Source organism: Leptodactylus fuscus, chromosome 2 (genome assembly GCF_031893055.1).
Source record: "Leptodactylus fuscus isolate aLepFus1 chromosome 2, aLepFus1.hap2, whole genome shotgun sequence".
Taxonomy (NCBI): Eukaryota; Metazoa; Chordata; class Amphibia; order Anura; family Leptodactylidae; genus Leptodactylus; species Leptodactylus fuscus.
In genome coordinates, this window is record NC_134266.1 from 117429080 (window position 1) to 117454437 (window position 25358).

The following is a 25358-nucleotide window of genomic DNA, read 5'->3' on the forward strand; positions in this document are numbered from 1 at the left end:
CACTGATCTTTCCTTGCTTCCTCACACTGAATAATGCAGAATTCCATTTTCATTGATAGCTGTATTATTTCTACGCGCTGAGCTCCCCCTACTTGTGCTTTCTGGCATCAAATATCACTCATCTGTATAGGGGATATTAATGTATTTATAATTGTTGTCTGGTACATTGAAAAATTTAGGAAGCTAACTCATACAAGGCATGCCAAAAGTAATAATTTTTGGTACATTGCTATAGAATTGTGGCTCTTCCCATGTTTGCACAACACTCAGCACTTTCTTTTATAGTGGGCAGGAATCTCGTGGTTAGCAAGAGGTTAGTGTAATTAGACTGAAGCTAATTTGCATATGACTTTTTATGAATTCAGACTTTTATCACTTCACTTTGCTGCAACAGAAATATTACAGACAGCAGCAATGGAAAGGTCATTATTTGATCCTGCACATGATGGTGCCAGTTTATCATGGAAAAAGACACTGACTGATGCCCTTTAACCCGGGTAGTAAACATTGTAAAATATAAATTAAAACAGTTTCTTGGATCGCTGTTTTTTTTGTCCTCTACGTCTCCTGAAAAGTAGAATGAAAAGTGAATGAAAGTTGTATGTAGCCCAAAATAGTACTGATTAAATTGTTAACTCATCCAACAAGTCCTCAGACAGCTCTGCAAAAACATGAAAATATAGTTACATGAAAATAAAGAATTAAAACAAAAGTTTAATGGTAGAAAAGCAGTGACATATCAATGAAAGATTTGGCATTGCTATAATCAGACTGACCCACATATTAAAGGCTTTTATTCAAATTATGTTAAAAAGAACAAAAAAACAAATACTTGCAAGTTGTTTTTTGTTTTTTTTTGTTTTTTTTTTGCATTCCCTAAAATATATTAAGAAATGTTAAACAGTAAATTATATACAGTGACACCACTTTGAAACAGCATTAAAAATGGTCTTTTATAAGGGTGATCCTCTCAAAGAAGTTAGTTAGCATAGAAAACTGAAAATCTGTCACTTTATACCCCAAAATGACTTATGACATATGAAAAACCTTTTTTTTTAAAAAAAAAAAACAAAACAAAAAAGGATCTTAAAAAACAACCCCTCGTATAGCTACATTGACAGAAAGATATAAATCTCATGACTCCTGGAATGTGAGGATGAAAATATGAAAAAGTACCATGTTTTTAGGGTTCATAATAGGAAGGTCCTTAAAGGGTTAAGTATATTATTATTATAAATTCACTTGCTTTATCTGCAGGTGACATGGTCCTCCAACACAAAGACGCATTGATTCATGCCTTCTTGAGAGGTTGTCGGGACTCAGACAGCTCTATAAGGGCTAGCAGCCTTACCAACTTGGGTGAATTGTGTAAGCAGTTGCAGTTTTCCTTGGGCCCGATTATCCATGAAGTAAGTAAGATAATTCTTGTGAAAGATATTATATTATAATCAGAAAGTTTGCAGGCCTTACACCTTAAACACTTATTACATACAGTCTTGATTTTTCGTACTAAATACACAATGAGGCCTGGGTCCACCGACTTTGAGAAACCGCTTCTGGTCCCTCTTCCCAAACTCCGGAAAGTGTCTCACATCTGTCATACATATATCGTAAAGTGGGAGCTCACAAGACTGACCTTTGACCTTCTCCTATTTACAAATTATAGAGGCCACTGTGCTCTTGGGAATCTACAATACAATCAAAATGTTTTTGGCTCCACACAATCCTGTCTCTTAGCTTTACAGACAGATCCTTCCTGGTTTTTGCTTAGACATCCATTATCAGCGGTGAGACCTTATATATACAGAGATGTATCTTACCAAATCATACCCAAGCAAGTGAATTTACCATGCGTGGACTTCAAAACAAGGTGTAGAAACATCTCACAAATGATCAGGAGAAATGTGAGGCCCTCTATACTAAATTTCAAGGGCAAAGGGTCTGAATACTTATGTCTGTGCAAAGTTTTAGTTTTTAATAAATTTGCAGAAATCTCCTATCTTCTATCCTAAAGTTATGTCTGGTATTGCAGCTCAGATGCTGAAATAGCGATGCACCATAGCATCAGACAAAGCCCAAGGGCAAAAAATGTTACTGTTTCTTGAGAAAATGAGATCCTTTTTTTTTTCTTTTCCTCTTACCCCAAATGGCATCTTTAACAAATGTCAGATTACATCTCTAATGTGGTTGTTTCATTTCCTTTTTCTTTAAAGGTGACCTCCTGTTTATCAGCTGTGGTTCACACTGACCCAGAGGCCCAAGTAAGAAGAGCGGCCATTCATGTGATTGTCTTACTTCTACAAGGGCTCAGTGAGAGGACAACAGAGGTAAATGTGTTGTAAATTAGGGCCTTAAATGTGCCATTTCCCTAGAGATACACTATAGATGAATGTCTATCTCTGTGTAGGGATTATGTTCTCACCAATTGCAGTCTGGGTATTCTGTTAAAATTTGGCAGCCACGCTTTCTGATCAGTTGTCATAGTAGCAGATCAGGTTCTAGTGACAGCCGGGCCAAACACGTGTATTCTGAATGATTTATAATAATCCAATAGCACAACAAATAGCAGCCTTATTACAAGGAAAGAAAGTAATTTATTAAATCCTTCAGCTTACCATGAACCAGTGACTTATGAGAAGTCAAATAAAGCTTTGTCTCATGTCTTTTTAGTTTAAAAAGTATTTATTGAATAAAGGCAAACAATACAGTGCGCAGGGAGTAAAATGACATTAGTATAATTATTTTTTAATGTAAGCCCCATATATGGCTCACAATGTACTTTTTTTTTCTTTTTCCTATCAGTATGTGTTTGTAGAATGGGAGGAAATCCACACAGGCACGGGGAGAACATACAAACTCCTTCCAGATGTTGTTCCTGGAGGGATTTGAACCCAGGACCCCAGTGCTGCAAGGCTGCAGTGCTAACCACTGAGCCACTGTGTTGCCCACGACATTAGTATAAATTGTACATATAATACAGGAAAGATATAATGTAATCTAAAATGCTAGAGCTTATAAGTACAAGGGATAAATAGGAACATAACCAGCATCAAACATAAAGGGATAGCGAAGGGGAATTACAACGCCAAAGTTCATAGGTCGAAGGGGGGTGAGCTGGAGGGAAGACCCTGCCTGAGGGAAAACAGAACAAATGCACCTAGTAGGGTGTCAAAGCTGGAGCCAATATGACCTGAGACACTGGACCTATCAACCCAAGGAAACCAGACCATATCAATATGTTGCCCAGCATCGGAGATAATAGTGTTGATTTTTTCATGAAGCATAATAGTGTCAACACTGCCAATGACCTCCATTTTTGCCATTTAAAAACGATGCCATCCACATATATTGATGCAGTTTGTATTGTGCATATCGAATGGAAGTTGTCTTAAGGCCCAGTAGAAAAACCAGAGCACTCAATGGAACTTTTATGAATCAACATCCAACAGCGATCCTCATGTCATTTTAATAGAGTACTACAATGATTTTAGTACAGATATAAACTGTTTCTTTTAACTCTTTCCCAATATCTGCTGTAATAGTTTGTGAATATCAGAAATTTAAATATGTCGTCGGGTATTATACAGCAGAGACCCTGAGCCAGGGATCACCAGCAACCACAGCGAGAACTGGGTCCGACGCTTTATGCAGTGTGTCATACAAATGGCAGTATTTTGCAATACAGTCTAATGCATTGCATTAGTGATTAGACCCCCATCTTAGCCAGTGATTAGCTTTTCCGGCATCTTCAGGCGTTTCCTGTGTGTATCAGGATATCAGAAAGTAAAGAAAGGTGGGAGTCAAACAGCATTGGCACTGGAGCGGCGTGGGAGCTGTAAGGGTTTACTATGACTTTTTTATTTACAGCCTGCTCGATACTTTTAATCATATTTTGTTTTTGCTAGAAAACCCCTTCAGGCTAAGTGTAATGTTTCAGTGTAATGTTGGATTAGGGATACAGTTGCTGTCCCGTTGGTGGAGATAGGGTCCCGCCCCGTCAAAACTGGTAAGTAATAGATCTCCACACGTAGATTGTGTTCAAGATAATTTATTGTAGCGAATGAGTGAGTACTTTCGGTCTTTTTTTCGACCTTCCTCAGACTCTACATAGAACATAAAAGAGACATTCCGTCATGAAAAGTTGCAACATGTTATAGCAGCACATGCTGCAAATCAAACAAAAATAAATGAGAAACAACACATTTACAACACAAACAAATCGCGAACATAAAGCCATGTGTTAGTAAAGATGGTTATCCATCAGCAGTGCAGTTAGAGCCTGGATAATAACTGTAGTATATTATGGTCAAGGAAATATAGTCGAATAGCAACAGGAAATGTAACACTCGAATCAGACAGTTTTATATATATATATATATATATATATATATATATATATATATATATATAAAGGTAACACTGGTATATAACAATGTAAAGCTGCACGTAGTATCCCATGGATCAAGAGTATAGCAAAGAAAAAAATGGTCACCTGTTAGTTAAGTAGTCCAGTGTGCTAAGCGTTAGCTCAGTCTACCTATTAAATGAAGGTACAATGTATAAGTACAAATGTCCTCATAAATAGAGGAATACAGATGATGATGATGACAATGCTCGTTGTCAGGGGTCCTTACCTCCCGTCCGTCCGGGCCCGCATAGGGTTAATCAAGTGTAGGGGAGAAAAGCAGCAAAAGGTGCAGAGATGCGCAGCAGGGAATTGCCTATGGCGTGGTTGAAGATGCGCGCCATGTCGGCATCCCCGTCCGCCCTTAAGAAGGGGAAGCCGGCCTCTTCCCATTGGGCCGGCGCGCATGCGTGCAGACGCGTGAACGTGGTGGTTTCCACTGCGCATGCGCGCGTGCCCGGCACATGAAGAGATTGCCGGCAAAGCTAAAAAGTATCAGTACGGGAGGAGCATGCGCACTGGAGAAGTGCAGTGTCGGAGAATAGCGCGTGCGTGTGCGCTTACTATATGAAACCAATGCCGGCAAACATAAAGCAAGGTATTAGAAAAGAGAGTAGAAATGGCATTAAAGACTATAGACAGGGATGAGAGATGGCCAAAAGGATAAAAGTATCAAGTATTAGAAAATAAAGGGGAAACAATATAAGGGGATTATGAAAAAGGATAAAAGTAAAGAAAAAAGAAAAATAGGAAAGTATGAAAAAATGGAAAATATACACAATAAACAATAGGAAAAATAAAAAATAAAAAAATGTAAAAAATGATAAAAATTAAACAAAATAGAAATAAATATAAAAAATTGAATAAAAAAGGGGAAAAAACAAAAATAAAGGATGAATAATGAAAACAAGTGAAAAATATAATATAAAGAAAAAGAAAAGATGTTAAAGGATATATTTTCTCATGCGGGCCCAGGCGACAGTCGGGGAGCAGTCCTCAACGAGCCTGTGGAAAGAAGAAAAGATGGATTATCAAGATAATCGGAACGACGTGCAGCAAAATCAAATCAGATGTGTCACAAAAAACAAGTAGATACACCTTAAATAAATGCCTGTACTTCGTATTCGCGGTTGAGACCCCTAGGCTCCATCGTTTGGAGCCTATGAATCCAGTACGCCTCTTTTTTCTTTAGCATCAGAATTCTATTACCACCCCGTCGAGGAATGCTCACTTGCTCCAATACCTGAAATCTTAGCTGGGAAATGTTGTGTCCCATTTTGTCAAAGTGTGCCGGTAGAGGGAGTAAAAGGTTACGGCAACGAATGTTTGACTTATGTTGCTTGATGCGGTCTCGCACATGTTGGGTAGTTTCCCCAACGTATGCGAGACCGCACGGGCACTTTATCAAGTAGATAACAAAACTTGAATTGCATGTAAAGTAATCCCTGGATAATATGGTTTCCCCTGTTTGCGGGTGATAGATCTTTTCCCCTTTTAGCACGTTAGAGCACTGATGGCAACACAAACACGGAAAGGTGCCTTTCCGTGGGGTACTGAGAAATGATTGGCGTGACACCTTAACCTCAGAACCTAGATCGGCTCGTACTAATCTATCTTTAAGGTTCTGTGGGCGTCTGTAACAAGGCACCTTTCCGTGTTTGTGTTGCCATCAGTGCTCTAACGTGCTAAAAGGGGAAAAGATCTATCACCCGCAAACAGGGGAAACCATATTATCCAGGGATTACTTTACATGCAATTCAAGTTTTGTTATCTACTTGATAAAGTGCCCGTGCGGTCTCGCATACGTTGGGGAAACTACCCAACGTGTGCGAGACCGCATCAAGCAACATAAGTCAAACATTCGTTGCCGTAACCTTTTACTCCCCCTACCGGCACACTTTGACAAAATGGGACACAACATTTCCCAGCTAAGATTTCAGGTATTGGAGCAAGTGAGCATTCCTCGACGGGGTGGTAATAGAATTCTGATGCTAAAGAAAAAAGAGGCGTACTGGATTCATAGGCTCCAAACGATGGAGCCTAGGGGTCTCAACCGTGAATACGAAGTACAGGCATTTATTTAAGGTGTATCTACTTGTTTTTTGTGACACATCTGATTTGATTTTGCTGCACGTCGTTCCCATTATCTTGATAATCCATCTTTTCTTCTTTCCACAGGCTCGTTGAGGACTGCTCCCCGACTGTCGCCTGGGCCCGCATGAGAAAATATATCCTTTAACATTTTTTCTTTTTCTTTATATTATATTTTTCATTTGTTTTCATTATTCATCCTTTATTTTTGTTTTTTCCCCTTTTTTATTCAATTTTTTATTTTTTATTTTTATTTCTATTTTGTTTAATTTTTATCATTTTTTACATTTTTTTATTTTTTATTTTTCCTATTGTTTATTGTGTATATTTTCCATTTTTTCATACTTTCCTATTTTTCTTTTTTCTTTACTTTTATCCTTTTTCATAATCCCCTTATATTGTTTCCCCATTATTTTCTAATACTTGATACTTTTATCCTTTTGGCCATCTCTCATCCCTGTCTATAGTCTTTAATGCCATTTCTACTCTCTTTTCTAATACCTTGCTTTATGTTTGCCGGCATTGGTTTCATATAGTAAGCGCACACGCACGCGCTATTCTCCGACACTGCACTTCTCCAGTGCGCATGCTCCTCCCGTACTGATACTTTTTAGCTTTGCCGGCAATCTCTTCATGTGCCGGGCACGCGCGCATGCGCAGTGGAAACCACCACGTTCACGCGTCTGCACGCATGCGCGCGCCGGCCCAATGGGAAGAGGCCGGCTTCCCCTTCTTAAGGGTGGACGGGGATGCCGACATGGCGCGCATCTTCAACCACGCCATAGGCAATTCCCTGCTGCGCATCTCTGCACCTTTTGCTGCTTTTCTCCCCTACACTTGATTAACCCTATGCGGGCCCGGACGGACGGGAGGTAAGGACCCCTGACAACGAGCATTGTCATCATCATCATCTGTATTCCTCTATTTATGAGGACATTTGTACTTATACATTGTACCTTCATTTAATAGGTAGACTGAGCTAACTCTTAGCACACTGGACTACTTAACTAACAGGTGACCATTTTTTTCTTTGCTATACTCTTGATCCATGGGATACTACGTGCAGCTTTACATTGTTATATACCAGTGTTACCTTTATATATATATATATATATATATATATATATATATATATATATATATATATATATAACTGTCTGATTCGAGTGTTACATTTCCTGTTGCTATTTGACTATATTTCCTTGACCATAATATACTACAGTTATTATCCAGGCTCTAACTGCACTGCTGATGGATAACCATCTTTACTAACACATGGCTTTATGTTCGCGATTTGTTTGTGTTGTAAATGTGTTGTTTCTCATTTATTTTTGTTTGATTTGCAGCATGTGCTGCTATAACATGTTGCAACTTTTCATGACGGAGTGTCTCTTTTATGTTCTATGTAGAGTCTGAGGAAGGTCGAAAAAAAGACCGAAAGTACTCACTCATTCGCTACAATAAATTATCTTGAACACAATCTACGTGTGGAGATCTATTACTTACCAGTTTCAGTGTAATGTTTTACAGTGCCATCAAAGTAAATCAGCTTTCCATTAATCTCATCCACACATTGCTGGAATAAAAAAGAGCTGTGGATAAGCTGCGTGTGTTTTTGAAAACCCAGCATGTTCATTTTAACTGTTAAATCCTGAGCGGTTTCCGTACAGATTTATTACGGGGAGGAAAACAGTAGAGAAAACGCAGCAAAAGCGCTGTGGAAAAAAAACTTTTTTAGGCTAAGACCCCAAAGCCAAACGCTTTGCAATTTTTTCCATAACATTTTTTACAGAAAGTCCACTGAATTTTCTTCTAGTTTCCAAACGTATAAAAATTTCTGCTGTGGAATTTTTTTCTGCAATGTGTAGATGGGATTAACTAGAATCCCATCCACTTTAGAGGAAATGTAAAATTCTGCATTTTAGCAACACGGGGGCCCCGGCCTCACAGTGTTTTTCCTGCGGCAGTCTTTCACTGTGTTTCGCTACGTTGGACCTTAGCCTTAAGCTGATTTCCTTTTATTTATGGCATTTGTAGTTTACTTTCCTTTCTTTTTATGTTTTCCACCAGGTGTTACGTGACGTACTATTGGACTTGTACCGCTTGTTAAAGTTTGTGGTGCAGTGTGAGAGAGACTCTGTGTCTGTACTTCACGCACAACTGGGACTGGAAGAGTTGGACAGCATCATGAGAGCATTTCTCTTCCCCCCTCAGAAACTGGAGAAGAAAATTGTGCTTTTACCTTAAAGGGGTTGTGACACCTAGGCTAACCATTTTCGGCACAGTTTATCCTATAGGGGAAATGTAGAATTTTGTGGCATCCTTTTACATGAATCGCTATCCTTGTCTTATCAGCACATTATAAGTCCTCAAGAACAGAAGCCACTACAGTGTATTCTGACAAAAAATACTTTCTGGAGATCTCTGTCTAGCACCGTTCTCTGCTCCTACTGCCCAAGTAATGCAAGCCATGTACATTATCAACACTATTATTCTAATATTCCACTTATATCTATATTTAGTCATGCAGGCTGAGAACCTGGCTGTGTAGGGAGGGAATTATGAATGTCTTATACAACCATGGGAAGAATATGCAAATCTGTCTCCCAAGATGTAAATAGGCAGACAGTGCCTCTGTTATGCTGCCCTCTATAGCAAGCACCCTGAACATCATGCCCGACTTTCCCAGAAGTCTTTACTGCATAATGCGGGGTTATAACCAAATCAATTTCTTAGCTACGGACGGCACTGTTTCTGTCTCTTTGGACTTCATCAGCGCAGCCTAGAAAGAATTGATTTGGTTTAAGTGAGAGGCTGAGAGACCAGATTATGGGGATAACGTCTGTCCTTAGGGAGAGACCACCTTCTCAGGTGTGTGGAGACTTATACAGCCATAGTTGCTCCACTGCAAGGGAACATGGGAAGAATATGCAAATCTGTCTCCCAAGATGTAAACAGGGAGACAGTGCCTCTGTTATGCTGCCCTCTATAGCAAGCACCCTGAACAACATGCCCGACTTCCCAGAAGTCTTTACTGCATGATGCGAGGTTATAACCAAATAGACGTTATCCCCACAATCTTGTCTCTCAGCCTCTCACTTAAACCAAATCAATTCTCTCTAGGCTGCGCTGATGAAGTCCAAAGAGACAGAAACGGTGCCGTCCGTAGCTGAGAAATTGATTTGGTTATAACCTCGCATCATGCAGTAAAGACTTCTGGGAAGTCGGGCATGTTGTTCAGGGTGCTTGCTATAGAGGGCAGCATAACAGAGGCACTGTCTCCCTATTTACATCTTGGGAGACAGATTTGCATATTCTTCCCATGTTCCCTTGCAGTGGAGCAACTATGGCTGTATAAGTCTCCACATACCTGAGAAGGTGGTCTCTCCCTAAGGATAGACGTTATCACCAAAATCTTATACAATCATGTGCATGTTGAAAAGTCTCTGTGTAGTTCCCCAATTTATGGAAAAAAAAAGTTGGGAATTTTGTTCACTGGCTCCACAAGTGTCTTTTAATGCTTGAAAGGTCTGTAGATAAGCTGGATATCACTAAGAGGTTCAGTATCAGTGGTTCTAATACAGTTTTGTTTAAATGTGTATTTACAGTGTAAAATAGAGTGAAGGCTACATTTTGTACAGTTTTATAAAAAAAAAAAAATGTTTGAATGATTCTTATTGGTATCGGCCCAGTATTAAAGAATATATTATGTTTAATCAATGTTTATTAAAAATTTCTCAAATACAGTAGGAAAAACAAGAACAATGTAAACAAATCATGCAAAGGCCACACAGGCCTCACCAGTAGAGATGAGCGAGTAGTCAAATATTCCATATTCGTTTTGAGTAGACCCTCAATATTCTACTATTCAACCGAATAATGAATCCCTTTATAGTCTATGGGTAAAAAATGCTCGTTTCAGGGGAAACCACAATTCGACTAAGGAGAGTCACCAAGTCCACAATGACACCCCAGGAAATGATGCCAACACCTCTGGAATGCAACTGGGACAGCATGGGAAGCATGCCTGGGTGCATCTAACACGCCCAAGTCCCAGTATTACCCCACTATCACGGCCTATCAACTAGACACTTTCCACACTCAATAGAACCTCTATGAAAGTGGAAAAATACTTGGAAACCTTCTTTCCTCTACATTCGTATCGACAGAAAGACAAATTTTAAGCTAAAGAAACATTTAAACACCCCTTTAAATCACGTTGCCCATGATAACCACAGATGGCATGGGCAATGGGAAATCCAACAGCCCCCACCCTTAACTGTCATTGTGTATGTGTGTGTGATGTGGTGAGACCTCCAAAAATTACTGGCCCTTGAGGTGAGCCCTTCCAAATTAAGTTAGAGGTCCTTGAGCTGAGCTACCAACAAAGATTGAGACACTTGAGGTGAGTTGAGCCTTGTACCAGCAGAGTATTAGGCCCTTTGGGTGAGTTGAGCCTTTAACCATCAGAGTGTTAGGCCCTTTGGGTGAGTTGATCCTTTAACCAGCAGAGTTTTTGGCCCTTTGGGTGAATTGAGCCTTTAACCAGCAGAGTTTTTGGCCCTTTGGGTGAATTGAACCTTTTACCAGTAGAGTGTTAGGCCCTTTGGGTGAATTGAACCTTTAACCAGCAGAGTGTTAGGCCCTTGGGGTAAAATGAGCCTAGTAGGAGCAGAATTTTTCAACGCTGATCGTGGAGGAGGATGATGAGGAGGAACTGGAGAGCTGGAGCACACACATGGAACTTCATGTTGGGGTGCTAGACACTGGTGGACATGCAAATGATGGGTCAATCCAGTGGCTATGCATTTTGATCAGAGTCAGCTGGTCAGCACTGTCGGCTGCGCTTATTGGTGATGATGCTACCGGCTGCGCTGAAGACCCTTTCCTATAGAACGCTGGCGGCAGGGTAGGACAGTACCTCCAAGGCGTAAAGTTACAGCCACAAGTCTAACTTCGACACCCAATAAGTGTAGGGTGCAGAGGGATTGGAGAGGACAGGGCTGTGGTCGGCCAGGTACTCACACAACATGCGCCTATACTTGTCCCTCCTAGTGACACTAGGCCCCTCAGTGGCGGTAGTTTGTCGAAGGGATGCCAATAACGTGTCCCAGACCTTGGAGAGTGTGCCCCTGGTGCGTGTGGACCGGATGGCAGTTGTTAGCCTCTTGGAGGAACTCTCCTCTCTGCCTCCAGCGAGAGATGATGGAAACATTTCCATCATATTCTGCACCAGTTGCTTGTGGCAAACATTAATGCGATTGGCCCTTCCCTCTACCGGAATGAAAGACGAAATGTTATTTTTATACTAGGGGTCAAGGATTGCAAATATCCAGTATTGGTTGCTCCATGATTTTGACAATGCGTTTGTCACTGGAAAAGCAGCCCAACATGAAGTCAGCCATGTGTGCCAGAGTGTTACTTGGCATGACTTCGCTGCCCCCACCAGAAGGGTCACTCTCCTTTTCCTCCTCTTCCTCCTCCCCTTTTCCCCATCTGCGCTGAAGCAATGGGACGCACTGAACTTCCCCGCTAGCCTCGTGTGTGACAATGATATCATCTGCCACTTCATCCTCCTCCTCCTCTGTCATTACAGGCTGAGAAACTGACAGTAGTGTGCACTGACTATCCTGCTGGGATGGGTCTTCTATCCCCGACTCCTCAGCGTGCAATGCGTTATCCCTGTTGGCAATGAGGGATTCTTCCATCACACACAGGAGTGGGATGGTTACACTCACTAGTGCGTCGTCACAGCTAACCCTCTTGGTGGACTCCTCAAAGACGCGTAGTATCTCACATAAGTCTGCCATCCATGGCCACTCATGGTGCAGAAACTGTGGGAACTGACTTTGAGGAACCCTTGGGTTTTGGAGATGGTAAACTTTCAAGGGTCTCTGCTGCTCACACACCCTGCTCAACATCTGGTACGTTGAGTTCCAGTGAGTGGGGACATCGCACAACAGCCAGTGTTCGAGCAGATGTAGGCGTTGCTGGAGAGTTCTGAGGCTAGCAGCGGCTACTGTAGACTTACGAAAGTGGGCGCACAAGTGCCGCACTTTCACCAGTAGCTCGTGAACATTGGGTTAAATTTTTAAAAACTGTTGCACCACTAAGTTGAAAACTTGGGCCAGACATGGAACGTGTTGGAGGCTGGCAAGCTACAGAGCCGCTACCAGGTTCTGGCAGTTATCACACACGACCATGCCTGGGCCCAGGTGCAGCGGCGTAAACCACATTACCGTCCCATCGAGGATAGCATCCCTCACCTCGGAGGCATTGTGCTGTCTGTCGCCCAAGCTGATGAGATTCAGCACGACCTGCTAACGTCTCCCCACGCTAGTGCTGCAGCGTTTCCAGCTCACAGCTGGGAACGATGTTACGACGGAGGAAAAATCTCCACATCATCGAGGAACTTGGCCTCGATAGGGAAATTTATCTTGAGTGGCTAGGTCAGGGAACATCTTGGGCCTTGCTGGGTCTGGCCTGGCTTCTGTGAAGCAGCTGTCCTCTGCCTCTGGACATGCCTCTGCTTCTAGCCACCTTTTTTGGTGCTGCGCTTGCCTACACATCTACAATGCTTTCCCTGCTAGATATCACCCCTGCCCAGGTCGGGTCGGTCGCCTCGTCGTCCACCACCTCCTCTTACAGTTCCTCAATCTGCTCCTCCTCCTGCACGCCGCACATGACAACAGCCTGCCCTGATGGCAACTGTGTCTCGTCATCATCACTGAGGATGGGAAATGCTGGTTGCGGGTCCACAACCATAAAATCGCCAGGAGATGGTGGATGCTCCAGTGTTTGGGCATCAGTACACACAAGGTCGTCTGGTAGCTCTTGGGATTCGGGAAGTGGTTGAACAGAGGGAGAGACAGTAAAAGGACCCAAAAACTGCTCCTGGGAGGGGGCAAAGGTGGGATGACTCTGCTGGGAAGATTGGGCATGTTGGGAGGAAGGAGGGCCAGGCTCTTGGCTAGGAAGACGACTGGAGGTAGTGGCTGACTGGCTGGTGGAAAAGCTCCTGGGAGCATTATCCGATAGCCATTGTAACACCTGTTCCTGGTACTCAGGCCTGGTCAAGCTTGTACCTTGCACCGTGCTTAATGTAGCCATCAAGCCATGGATTGTGGAGAAGCGTTATGCTGGCTGCCCCTCACCAGTAGACATTGGATGCGCTGTAGCTTGACCGCAACCTTGCTCCCCAGCTGCATTTCCACACCATACGCATTTTGAGATGTATACAACTGTTCTTGTTTAAAGTATACACAGAGGGTAGATACTGTATATTGAGCGTTTATCTACTACCCTATATACCAGATGAAAGTATACAGCTTGCTTCTCACCGAATGGGACAGGTAGAATGAGTGAGTGCACAAACTGATGTATACAAACTATACAAGTGGTTTTGTTTAAAGTATACACGGAGGGTAGATATATTGAGCATTTATCTACTACCGTATATACCGGATGAAAGTATACAGCTTGCTTCTCAACCAATGGGACAGGTATATACTGTATACCAGTAGTAGGGAATTTGAGCCCTAAAAAGGGCTTTTGTGAAATTTCTGCAGGATGAGTGTATATACTGGAGGTGTATACACACTCTTCAAGCAGTTTAGCTCTGAAATCAAACTGGGAATCAAATTTTTACTGCGTTTACAGCGTGGTATTTGATTGGAATCGAATATATTGAAAACATTAGTATTCGATCGAATACCTACTCAATCGAACGGTATTCGCTCATCTCTACTCACCAGTATAGAAAAGGCTAGAGTAGCACCCCGCCCAACACTTTGGAAAACAATACATCAACAACCTCATGAGTAGAACAAAGGGACGAAACAAATTGGAGTCAAACAGACAAAGGGGACACACATTGGTAACAGCAATCAGGAGGGCACATATGGGAGAGAGAGAAGAGGAGGAAGGGAACAACAGGGGGAACAGAACAACCAGACAACTCCCTAAGATGCAAGGGAAAAAAGAATAACTTAGTAACTCTAAATCAGGTGAAAAAAAGAGGAGAACTCGGCAGACTCCTGGAACACCGCCCACAGCTGCCAGAGGGTGTCAAATTTGGAAGGATCAGGAGAGTCTTCCGCCACCAGGACCTCTAGTCTCCTTATTAGGAGTAGTTCCTGTAGAAATTCAACTAGGGAAGGCGCATTAGAGCTCCGCCATTGCTTGGGAATGACTGTTTTGGCAGCCATAAGAAAGTGCTGCAGGAGATTCTTCTTTACTGCAGAAAACTTGCCAGGAATAACTGGCCATGAAGAGAAGGGCCAGTTGGGGAGGAGCAATTGTGCAACCACACACCTTAGTATATAAAGTTAACACGGCATCCCAGAAGGCTTGAGAACATTGCACTCCCACCAGATGTGATACAGGGTACCTTTCTCAGAACTACAGTGCCAACACTGGTCAGACACAACAGGATAGATTCTATGGAGGAGATCAGGACATCGGTACCACCGAGACAGAATTTTGAAATTCTTTTCTTGCGCACCGCAAGGCAATGGGAGTTTGTGTGTTAGCAGGTAGGACCTTCCCAGTCAACAGGGAAAAGGCTTGTGTAAAGGTCTGACTCCCAGGGGCCTGTATAACAAGAGGACTCAGGGGTAACGTCCCAGAGAAGAATGCTGTAAAGATCCAAGAGTGCTCGCAGGGAAGAGTCATCATGGGAAAGGTCAGACTTCAGGCCAGTCATGGCGGAGGAAAGAAGGGGGATAGAGAGAATTTCTGCAAGAAGGCCATGAGTTGACTGTACTCCAGCCAGGATAAATGTCCAGATAAGAAGCATGCATCTGGGCCAACAGAGGGAGGGGCGGATCCTCAACGACCTGTCTCAATATGACATCATCGCCACTCTGCCAACAAAGAAATCTGTCTGCTGAGCAACCTGGTTGGGAACATAGGATTATGGAAGAGGGGACTGGGGGCCAGGAACTCTAGTCACTCTCCTGCTTGAGCTCACCGAATCCAGGTTTAAGGACGTGTGAGGAGAGGAATGACTTTTTGTGGCTCCCGGGTGTAAATGTTTGACACCTATTGTTTAATATGAGGTCTCTGACAGCCCCCTCATCCCCCACAATATTTCCCTTGGTGTTCCATCTCTAGTCTCTTGTCTTACTCTGTTTCATAGTTTATTGCATGTTTTTCTTGGATTTTGAAACCTCTTGTATTTCATTGTATTGTTTCAGCTCCAATAACCTCTTACCGGCCGGGTTCACGTCTGCGTCAGAGTTTCTGTTGGAGACTCCATTATAGAGATCACCGATTGGTGGAGAAAAAAGTACTGCATGGAGGACTTTTCCCCTTTCACTTTTAGTCTCTAAATGCAAAACACCCTCTGGCCCTATTATATTCAATGGGATCCACAGGGCTCTGTGTGTAATTGCTGTTGTAGTGGTCTGGCCCTCTATTGTATGTTTCCCCTTATGGACCTGAATAACAGAGAGCCTTGTTAGCGTTAGTTGAAAAATTCCTTCCCGAGTCCTGCTGGCAGACAGATGTCCGGATCAACATTCTACATTTATACCAGTAGCCCTTTAGCTATTATATTGTAGTTTAGGAAGGAGATGTCTAACCCTTTTTTAAAGTTAAAGTCACTCTCCAATAAAGCAAATGGCTGGATTACAAATGTGTGTGGTCAGTAACATGGAGCCATAGTTTCTACATTGCATGTTGTATTATGAAATCATTGCTTGTAGCAGAGAATATAGTGTATACAGTTGAGTTGTGGTACAAGGTGCCTGGACATTTATATTGTACAGGAGATACAGAAATAGTTAGAAATAGTTGGGAGGTGTATGTGATGGTTTGTTTTATTCCGTGCACACATCCTCTCCTCTTTCGCTGTCACTAATCTTTCCATAATCTTCCACTGCTAGGACGTCCATCACACTAAACTCCTGAGCTATAGTGGCTGTATGTAAAGTCACAGTCATGAGCAATAGCGTAGACGCTTCTCATTAGCTTGAGAGGATTTGAGTATATATCCCAGAATGCTTTGTGGCCACGTCATGAATGCCGGGATTAGCCTAGAGAAAAGAAGCATGGTATAGTAATGTGTTTTAATGATTGTTTCTCATCATTGTTTCTATAAATGTAGACAGATTTTTTTGTGGATATATGTACAGAAAAAAAAGATGAGGCATAGAAGGAAAAAATGCTGTGAACATAGTCAGTTTTCTGATCAGAACTGTATCATATTAGTAGTATCTGGGATGTAGAACGATGCATGAATAAGGTGAATCTATCTGGCAATATATCTTGTCAACAGTTCACATATCCAAAAACTGAGCTTTTGTTCTAAGTCATTTAAAAGGTCTTATTCGGTTTCTTAGATATCTAGATTGTAATATCCACAGGTTAATGTATATGAAAGGTCAAGACTTTCAATAATGACAAGTGTAATTTATAGAAAACAAAATCAAAGTAATTGATAAAATAAAACTTAACCTTTAATAATATTAATTAAAATCTAATATATTTGGATATTAATAAAAATAATAAAGTTGTCTATCTAAAATCAGGGCTACATTTACAAATTCCTTGTGTTTTCGTATGCAAACAGATGATCACCAAACCATAGATGCACAACTGATATTGTTTGTATCAATTCAGAGTAGATTTTCGCCACATTTAATATTGTGTAATGATGTTTCAGTGGAAGTCTTTGTATTAAAGCCCTATTAGATTTGCAGATGATCTGGCAGATATCTCTAACTAGATTGGTACAGAGGCTTGGATACACCCTAAAAAGGGCATACCTCTGTCCATCTCTAGTCAATACATCTAGCACCCATTTTATGAACATATTAAGCTAGCTGTGTATATCAGTATTAGGGTGCATTCACACTGAGTAAACGCTAGCTTATTCTGAACGTAAAACACGTTCAGAATAAGCGGCGTCTAAAGCAGCTCCATTCATTTCTATGGGAGCAGGGATACGAGCGCTCCCCATAGAAATGAATGGGCTGCTTCTTTCACTCCGTGCAGTCCCATTGAAGTGAATGGGGAGTGCCGGCGTGTACGCTCTGGCATGAGCAGAGCTTGCCGTATACGCCGGCACTCCCCATTCACTTCAATGGGACTGCACGGAGTGAAAGAAGCAGCCCATTCATTTCTATGGGGAGCGCTCGTATCCCCGCTCCCATAGAAATGAATGGAGCTGCTTTAGACGCCGCTTATTCTGAACGTGTTTTACGTTCAGAATAAGCTAGCGTTTACTCAGTGTGAATTCACCCTTATATCTGAAAAGAGTGCAGTCTGTGGTATGTATCTACATATATTATTCACTCTTGGCTTTTCTTCTCTAACAATAGAATCCATAGAGATCTTTCTTCGCTAGCCTGAGTAACCACCAGTGTAGTCCTATTCAGTCCGTTAGGATCATACGTTTTTATATTTGTTATAAAAAAGATAAAACACTTTTAAAATGTTCTTTCAGGCATGCTATTATAGGAACAGAGGATGAATTGTCTGTACAGGATTATTTGCTGGGTTTACAATATTACAGCGTTGTATGCGATGGCATAGGTTATTTATGAGATCTGAATATTTATCATCTCTCCTAGAACATCTATTTTCATGTTTTCCTCTGTATTCTCATCTTCTACGCCCTGTTCTACATGGCATCCAGTGTGTCTGCAGGATTTATGAGGTACGCACATCATGTAACTGAAATGTTAGAATTTTAGCCGAATATACTCCTGCCATATTAAAGGGGTTGGCCACTTTCAGACCAATATTGAAAACCAAATGTACAATAAAAAGATATACAATTTCCCAAAATACTTTCTGTATCAATTCCTCAGTTTTCTAGATCTCTGCTTGCCGTCATTCATTCTGTTACTGCCAGTGGATGAAAGTCTGACCATGGTCATGTGATTTACGGTCCATGGTCATGTGATGAGTACACAGGTGCAGCTCGTTACAGTCACAGCACAATATTCAGACATCTGCCTGGTAATCAGCTGTGCACCTGTGTGCTCATCACATGACCATGGACCGTAAATCACATGACCATGGTCAGACTTTCATCCACTGGCAGTAACAGAATGAATGGCGGCAAGCAGAGATCTAGAAAACTGAGGAATTGATACAGAAAGTATATTGGAAAATTGTATATCTTTTTATTGTACATTTGTTTGTCAATGTTGGTCTGAAAATGGCCAACCCCTTTAAGGATAATTATTGTCTTAAGGGTTTGTAGGATCTTTTTTTTTTACAGTAGATTGTACTATGCTTTATATATTTAATTCCCAATATAATGCTATGGGGGAAAAAAATGACTTTTTGTGATATTTTGGGTCCATTTTTAAATCACAATGAGGTTCTTAGTGACCTTGGAGCTTATCCATTAACATGAGAGCAGCACAGACTGTCCTGCCTTTGATTCTAGAAAGACAGCCATTTATAAATCTACGTTTTCCATTTTGTGTAATTCTGACAGTTTCCCTTAGCAAAAGCGGTATAAAATATAATAATAAGGCAAACTATTGAACAGAGTATGTGGTAGGACTGGTGTAGGACCTATCAAACATCTTCTCCTTCATCATCTTCTCAGAACTATCAAATCCAGTATCATATTATGTCACGCGCATTTGCAGACTACTCTACATCTCACCTTGTTGCTATATATTCTTTAACATTTCTGCTAGTATTTCGTTTACTGTCTGTTCCATATATTACCCCACCATGGAAGCCAGCGCACTATAATAATAAAAATCATGAAGAAGGCTGTCCATCAATATCGATTTATAGGCACATATAAATTATAAGTAGCAAAATAAAGGTGCAGTTGGATGTCTTAATATCTAGCTAATATAAAATTATACCCAGAGTAGATAATATTGAGCTTCAAACACTTAGATTTACATTACGATCTTATGTACAAAGTGGAGCAGCTCCTTATAGTGATATCAGACGACTGTTCTTATAATGTAAGTTAACCAAAAACATAAAATCTACATAGAGTAGTGAGTTTCTATTGACCCAGTAACTAAGAATTATATTACTCTTGCTGCTTGGTCATTCTCAGTTATTACTGCTGTTAATTCTAACTATACATATATTTTTAGGATAGAACATTTTGACTGGATGTTACCATTCAGACACGCAATTGCACCATCTCTAAGTAGCTCTCAATATCTAGGTGGGTATTACAACATGATTCCTAATGTCACTTTCATATTTTGTCTCCGGGAACGACCTCAACATCTTCAACAATTCTGCTGTAAAATGCGTGTGTAACACAAACCCCACTCATGTCACCCTCACTGTAGAATGTTGCAGATTTTTAGTGTGCATGGGCCTCAAAGACTCAATGAGCTGACAAATATCTCCTCCAACCTTCCCATACTAGACAGTAATGCCATGCCCTTTGGGGCTTTTTTTTTTTTTTTTTTGCTTAAAGTGATTTTACAGAAATATTATTAGGATAGGTCATCGATAATTATAGATCAGCAAGGGTTCCACACCCCCACGATCAGCAGTTTGAAGTGACTGCAGCGAGCGAATGAGTGCTGCAGCCTCTTTACTGCTTACTAGAGATGGGTGAACCTCACAAGATTCATTTCAGACTGTATGTATTGGGCACAAACCAGAACTGCTATTATTACACTTTGGAGTCTTCTCAAATCTCAGTATATAACAAGTGAGGACAGGGTAGGTGGGTACAAATAAGAAACAGTTGTACTTACCTTGTCTCACCTTGGCGTATGGAAATGATGTACCCCGGGTTTACCAATAAGTCCTGTGATTGGGCCACATTCCCTCTTGAAACTCCTCAGTATAATAGTATTTCATAGGCGGTCAAAGGTTTTTGATAAATTCTGGTTGCATCTGGTTTTCACCAAATCTGTTCACTCATCCCTACTGCTTACCAAGTACGGTACCATGTGCTGCATAGTGGCTGTACTTTCTATTACAGCTCAGCCCTATTCACTAGAATGGGACTGAAATGCAAACAGGCTACAGTATATGACCAATGAATGTGATGTCAGTGGCCTGTGAAGTAGAGACAGTACTATCTGAAGGGCCACTTCAAACAGCTAGGCAGGAGTGCATGGTGTTGGTCCCCACTGATCTGGTTTATCAGTATGTAAGTCCCAGAAAACCCCTTTAAGGCTGAGGCCCTACATTGCAGAAACGCAGATTTTGTTCAGTTTTTTTGAGCCAAAGCCAAGAATGACTACAAAAGGAGTGGAAAATATATAGGAAGGTCTTGTATTTCTACGTTTTGCTCAATCCACTCCTGGCGTTGGCTCAAAAAACCGCAATAAAATCTGCAACAAAAAAAGTATATTTTTTTTCGCACTGTGGGGCCTCAGCCTAACATAGTTTTCTTTAAGCTGCTACCTGTAATTACCACAACATTTCTCTTTCCACTAGTGCATGTGATTTCTGCAGAGATAACTTTCTTCTTGAGTGGCCTTCTCTTTGTGCCTGTGGTTGGCTCCATGGTATGGGACTATTCTGCTACAGTGACTTTTGTTCATGTATTGATCTGCTGTGCAGGTAAGCGATGTATACATTGACAGATGGGGGTGGTTCTTTACTTTTCTAAATCTTATTGCTGCAGAGATTCTCCTCTCACTGTTAAAACTTAACAGCCATTGTTTACATCTGAATAATGTGTTTCCAAGTTCATGGCTGGTAGAATTTCATTCTAGCCATAGGGCCAGTATTGTTTTAGGAACACTGGCAGTAAGCAAATGTTTCCATATATTGTCAGATTTATCAGATGACAGTCAGTGACTGCTGTAAGTGCAGCCTTACTACATATTCGAGGTAAGAAATAGAAACATAAATTTACTGCAATCTCTCATAGATTGCTTATTTTCCTTACCTATAACTAGGGCTTTATGCACAGTCATATTTTATCTTGATGAGATGAGACTATGGATAGAGCTGTAATAGTCTCATGTATCTTTTACAGTAGCTTGTAAAAGTATTCATATCCCTTAAACTTTTTCACATTTTGTCATCTTATGACCACAAACTTAAATGTATTTTATTGAGATTTTAAGTAATAGACCAACACAAAGTATCAGATAATTGTGAAGTGGAATGAAAATGATACATGGTTTTCAATATTTTAGTCAAATAAAAATCTGAAAAGTGTGAGGTGCAAAAGTATTCAGACCCCTGTACTCTGATACACCTAAAATAAATCCAGTGCAATCAATTGCCTTTAGAAGTCACTTAATGAGTTAATAAAGTCCAGCTGTGTGTAATGTAGTCTCAGTATAAATACACCTGTTCTGTGGAGGCCTCAGTGGTTTGTTAGAGAACACTAGTGAACAAAGAGCATCATGAAGACCAAGGAACTCACCCGACAGGTCGAGATTGAAGTTGTGGAGAATGCAGGGTTATATTATAAAAACATATCCCACGCTTTGAGCATCCCAAGGAGCACTGTTCAATCCATCATCAAAAATTGCAAAAGTATTCTAGCAAGACATGGCTGTCCATCTTAACTTCCTAAAATGGCATATTGAGGAAGGAGAGCACTGGTCAGAGAAGCAGCCAAGAGGCCCATGGTCAATCTGGAGGACCTACAGAAATTCACAGCTCCGGTGCGAGAATCTGTCCACAGGACAACTATAAGTCGTTCACGCCACAAATCTGGCCTTTATGGAAGAGTGGCAGGAATAAAACCATTATTGAAAAAAGACATAAGTGCCAGGATAGGTGATTCCTCATGCAAGCCCGACAGGAGTGGAGGGGTAGGGAGTAAGTGCACACACCAAAGTATGGTAGAAGTGCCATTTCAAGTTTTCCACAAGCCATATAGGGGACACAGCAAACATGTGGAAGAAGGTGCTCTGATCAGTTGAGACCAAAGTTGAACTTTTTGGCTTAAATGCAAAGCAATATGTATGGCGGAAAAGTAACACTGCTCATCACCCTGAACAAACCCTCCCCACTATGAAACATAGTGGTGGTGGCATCATGCTGTGGAAATGCTTTTCTTCAGCAGGGACAAGGAAGCTGATCAGAGGTGATGGAAACATGGGTGGAGGGCAATCCTGGAAGAAAACCTGTTGGATGCAGCAAAAGATTTGAGACTGGGAAGGAGATTCACCTTCCAGCAAGAAAATGACCCTAAATATACAGCCAAAGCTATGGTGGAATGGTTTGGATCAAAGAATATTCATGTATTAGAATGGCCCAGTCAAAGTCCAGACCTAAATCCCATTGAGCATCTGTGACAAGACATGAAAATTGCTGTTCACAGACGCTCCATCCAATCTGGCTGGGCTTGATCTATTTTGCAAAGAAGAATGGCCAAAATCTCAGTCTGTAGATGTGCAAAGCTGGTAGAGATATACCCCAAAAGAATTGTAGCTGTAATTGCAGTGAAAGGTGGCTCTACAAAGTATTGATATAGGGGGATGAATACTTTTGCACGTCACACTTTTCAGATTTTTGTTTGATTAAAATTTTGAAACCCTGAATCATTTTCCTTCCACGTCACAATTATCTGCTGCTTTGTGATGGTCTATAACTTAAAACCTCAATAAAATACATCTGAGTATGTGATTGTAAAGTGACAAAATGTGAAAAAGTTCAATAGGTATGAATACTTCTACAAGGTACTGCATGTGCTTGTTTTAGGCCTTATGCAAAAGTGCTGCACAAAACTGAACCATATTGGTGAAAAGAGCCTTTGTGTAATAATTCTTATTTCTATATATTGATGTGTGTATAAAGGACTGTGCATATGTTGTAGGAAGTTGTGGAAGAAATGCTGTTCTGTAAGATTACTTTCAGAAATAGAAATGTTAATAGTTTAGATTTTTCTCAATTAATAAAATGTAAACAATCTAAACCACATTGATATTTGTTGCGACCAGCCTTTGCCTTTAAGGCTTCAGCCTCACGTAATGAGCTGCAGCCAAAAAGTGCTATGGGAAAAACCGCAGCAGAAATGCATCATGCTTTTTCCCACAGTGCTCTTGACAGAAAGTCCTCAGAGTTTTCCTCTGCGGACTTTCTGCACTTCAATTATATCTATAGGGAAAACAGCAGTGTTTCCGTAGCTGATTTAACCACAACTCGAGACTTAGAACCATTCATCTGAGCCTTAGCGTCGGAAAGCCACTACGGACTATGCATCGCATTCTGCAGCAGGGAGACCGCAGCCAGAAAATGAAGATTAATTCCTCTTTATTTTCTGCTGTATGAACAGCCACTTCTGTTTTTGGCAGCATTATTACTTTGCAGCATTTGTTCCACTGCCTAAAACTTTAACATTAGTTTCACTGATAAAACTAAATTTCAATCTCATTCCCACAGTTACACAAGAATTTCCTTTAATGTGGCAATGGTGGCTGCAAATAGGTAAACTGGATATTTCTTTTTAGCTAAAACAATTCATTGTTGTTTCATATGCAATAAAAATATTATTTATTTACTATTATTATTTCTATTTCTTCAACCCAATGGAGATTGTATCCCAAACTCCAAAGACCTACTGGACCCCTATATTGGACAGTGACTTAAAATGTCTTACAATGTAAAGTGCTGCAGAATATGTTGGCGCTATACAAGTAAGGAGCGTTCACACTACCGTCAGTGTCCGACAGCTAGTGTCCGCTGCTAATGTCTGTGCTAAATCTTGTGCGGACATTAGCATCAGACACTAGCTGTGTCCGTGACATTTTGCATTGATTTAAATGGAGATCGGGTGCGTTCTTTCAGTCCGTACCTGTCCTTAACTGTCCGTTCCCAAAGATGTCCGACGACTTTTCAAGTGGGCAGCAAAAACCTACATGTCGGAATTTGCTGCAATGATGACTGTACAAGATAGTATGCAGTAGGGAGACAGGGACTCCTAGTATCATAGGTAACTATAACGTTAGGAGTTTGTCTCCCAGCAGAGTGTACAGGCCTGTACGCTTGCAATGTGGACGTACCTTGTAGTTTTAGAATTTGTGGAGGAAATAATTCTAACAATTGGACTTTTCTTCTCTCAAATCCTTATTGTATATCTGCAAGTTTAACACAGGTTAACATACAATGTACAAACAAAGGATATAAAGTACTCTATATACTTTTATATATACTGAATTAAAATTGTCTTATGAATATTTCTTTACTCTTGTTTTGCAGGCTGTGGATTGTTCCTTATGATCATGTGTGGTCAGACACTCGCATACTTCTCGTGCAGAACTGTGAATCAACGCTATATGTCAACAATCTAATGAGACAACAGTCCATATACTGTATATTATGTATGGAATACCTAGTGAATAAATCATTAAACAAAAAACAGTAGGATCTTCTGTTTTATATCCATTTCTACAGACGTACAATGTCACTATAGAGTTTTTAGTGCAGTATTATGTTTTTTTGACAGTGCTGTACCTAAGGGCTTATTCACACAGAATAAACAGCCATGCGATGACTGTTTTCTGAACGGCTTTGACACAGCGATGTTAAAAACAATGACATTGAATTGTATCTCTTCACATGTCTATTTTTTTGGTGGATCGCTCAGTTCTGTTAAAAGAATTGACATGTTTTCTGTTTGTTTTGATGGCTACACGGACTCAATAGAAGCCAAAGGGTCCGGTTTTTATGAAATAGAAAAGGCTCCCGGCCGGTCTGCAGCCTCTTTCATTTGCAGGCTGGTCTATGCAGCCTGCAAAAGAAATGATGATTTTTTGCAATGCATTAGCATTGTAATGCATTGCATTAGTGATCAGACCTCCTGGGGTTCAAGACCCCTAGGGGGTCTAATAAAAGTAAAAAAAAATATAATTTTTTTTTTAAAAAGTATTAAAAATTCATATCACCCCCCTTTCCCTAGAACACATATAAAAGTAGTTAAATACTGTGAAACACATACATG

The 25358-nt window shown here is 40.9% G+C and overlaps 2 protein-coding genes across 2 annotated transcripts in view; both read left to right on the forward strand.

The window, feature by feature from the left end:
- Positions 1-9337, forward strand: part of TANGO6 (transport and golgi organization 6 homolog) — a 49510-nt gene extending 40173 nt beyond the window's left edge. The window contains exons 16-18 of the mRNA XM_075264480.1: positions 1258-1409; positions 2214-2327; positions 8567-9337. Of these exons, the coding sequence (XP_075120581.1) occupies positions 1258-1409; positions 2214-2327; positions 8567-8743 (443 nt within the window). The 3' untranslated portion in view covers positions 8744-9337. The remainder of the gene's footprint in view (positions 1-1257; positions 1410-2213; positions 2328-8566) is intronic.
- A 7121-nt stretch (positions 9338-16458) lies between these two features.
- Positions 16459-24753, forward strand: LOC142193735 (putative transmembrane protein 244). Its single transcript, XM_075262736.1, has 6 exons — positions 16459-16551; positions 18073-18158; positions 19579-19652; positions 20891-21016; positions 23801-23845; positions 24617-24753. The coding sequence occupies exons 1-6, from the start codon at positions 16498-16500 to the stop codon at positions 24706-24708; spliced, it is 477 nt and encodes a 158-aa protein (XP_075118837.1). The 5' UTR covers positions 16459-16497; the 3' UTR covers positions 24709-24753.
- The last annotated feature ends 605 nt before the right edge of the window (positions 24754-25358 follow it).

Coding starts and splice junctions, on each gene's coding strand:
- LOC142193735 (XM_075262736.1), top strand. CDS start 16,498: ATGCTTTGTGGCCACGTCATGAATGCCGGGATTAGCCTAGAGAAAAGA. Junction 19,653..20,890: donor AAGTAGCTCTCAATATCTAG/GTGGGTATTACA, acceptor TCTTTCCACTAG/TGCATGTGATTTCTGCAGAG. Junction 21,017..23,800: donor TGTATTGATCTGCTGTGCAG/GTAAGCGATGTA, acceptor TCATTCCCACAG/TTACACAAGAATTTCCTTTA.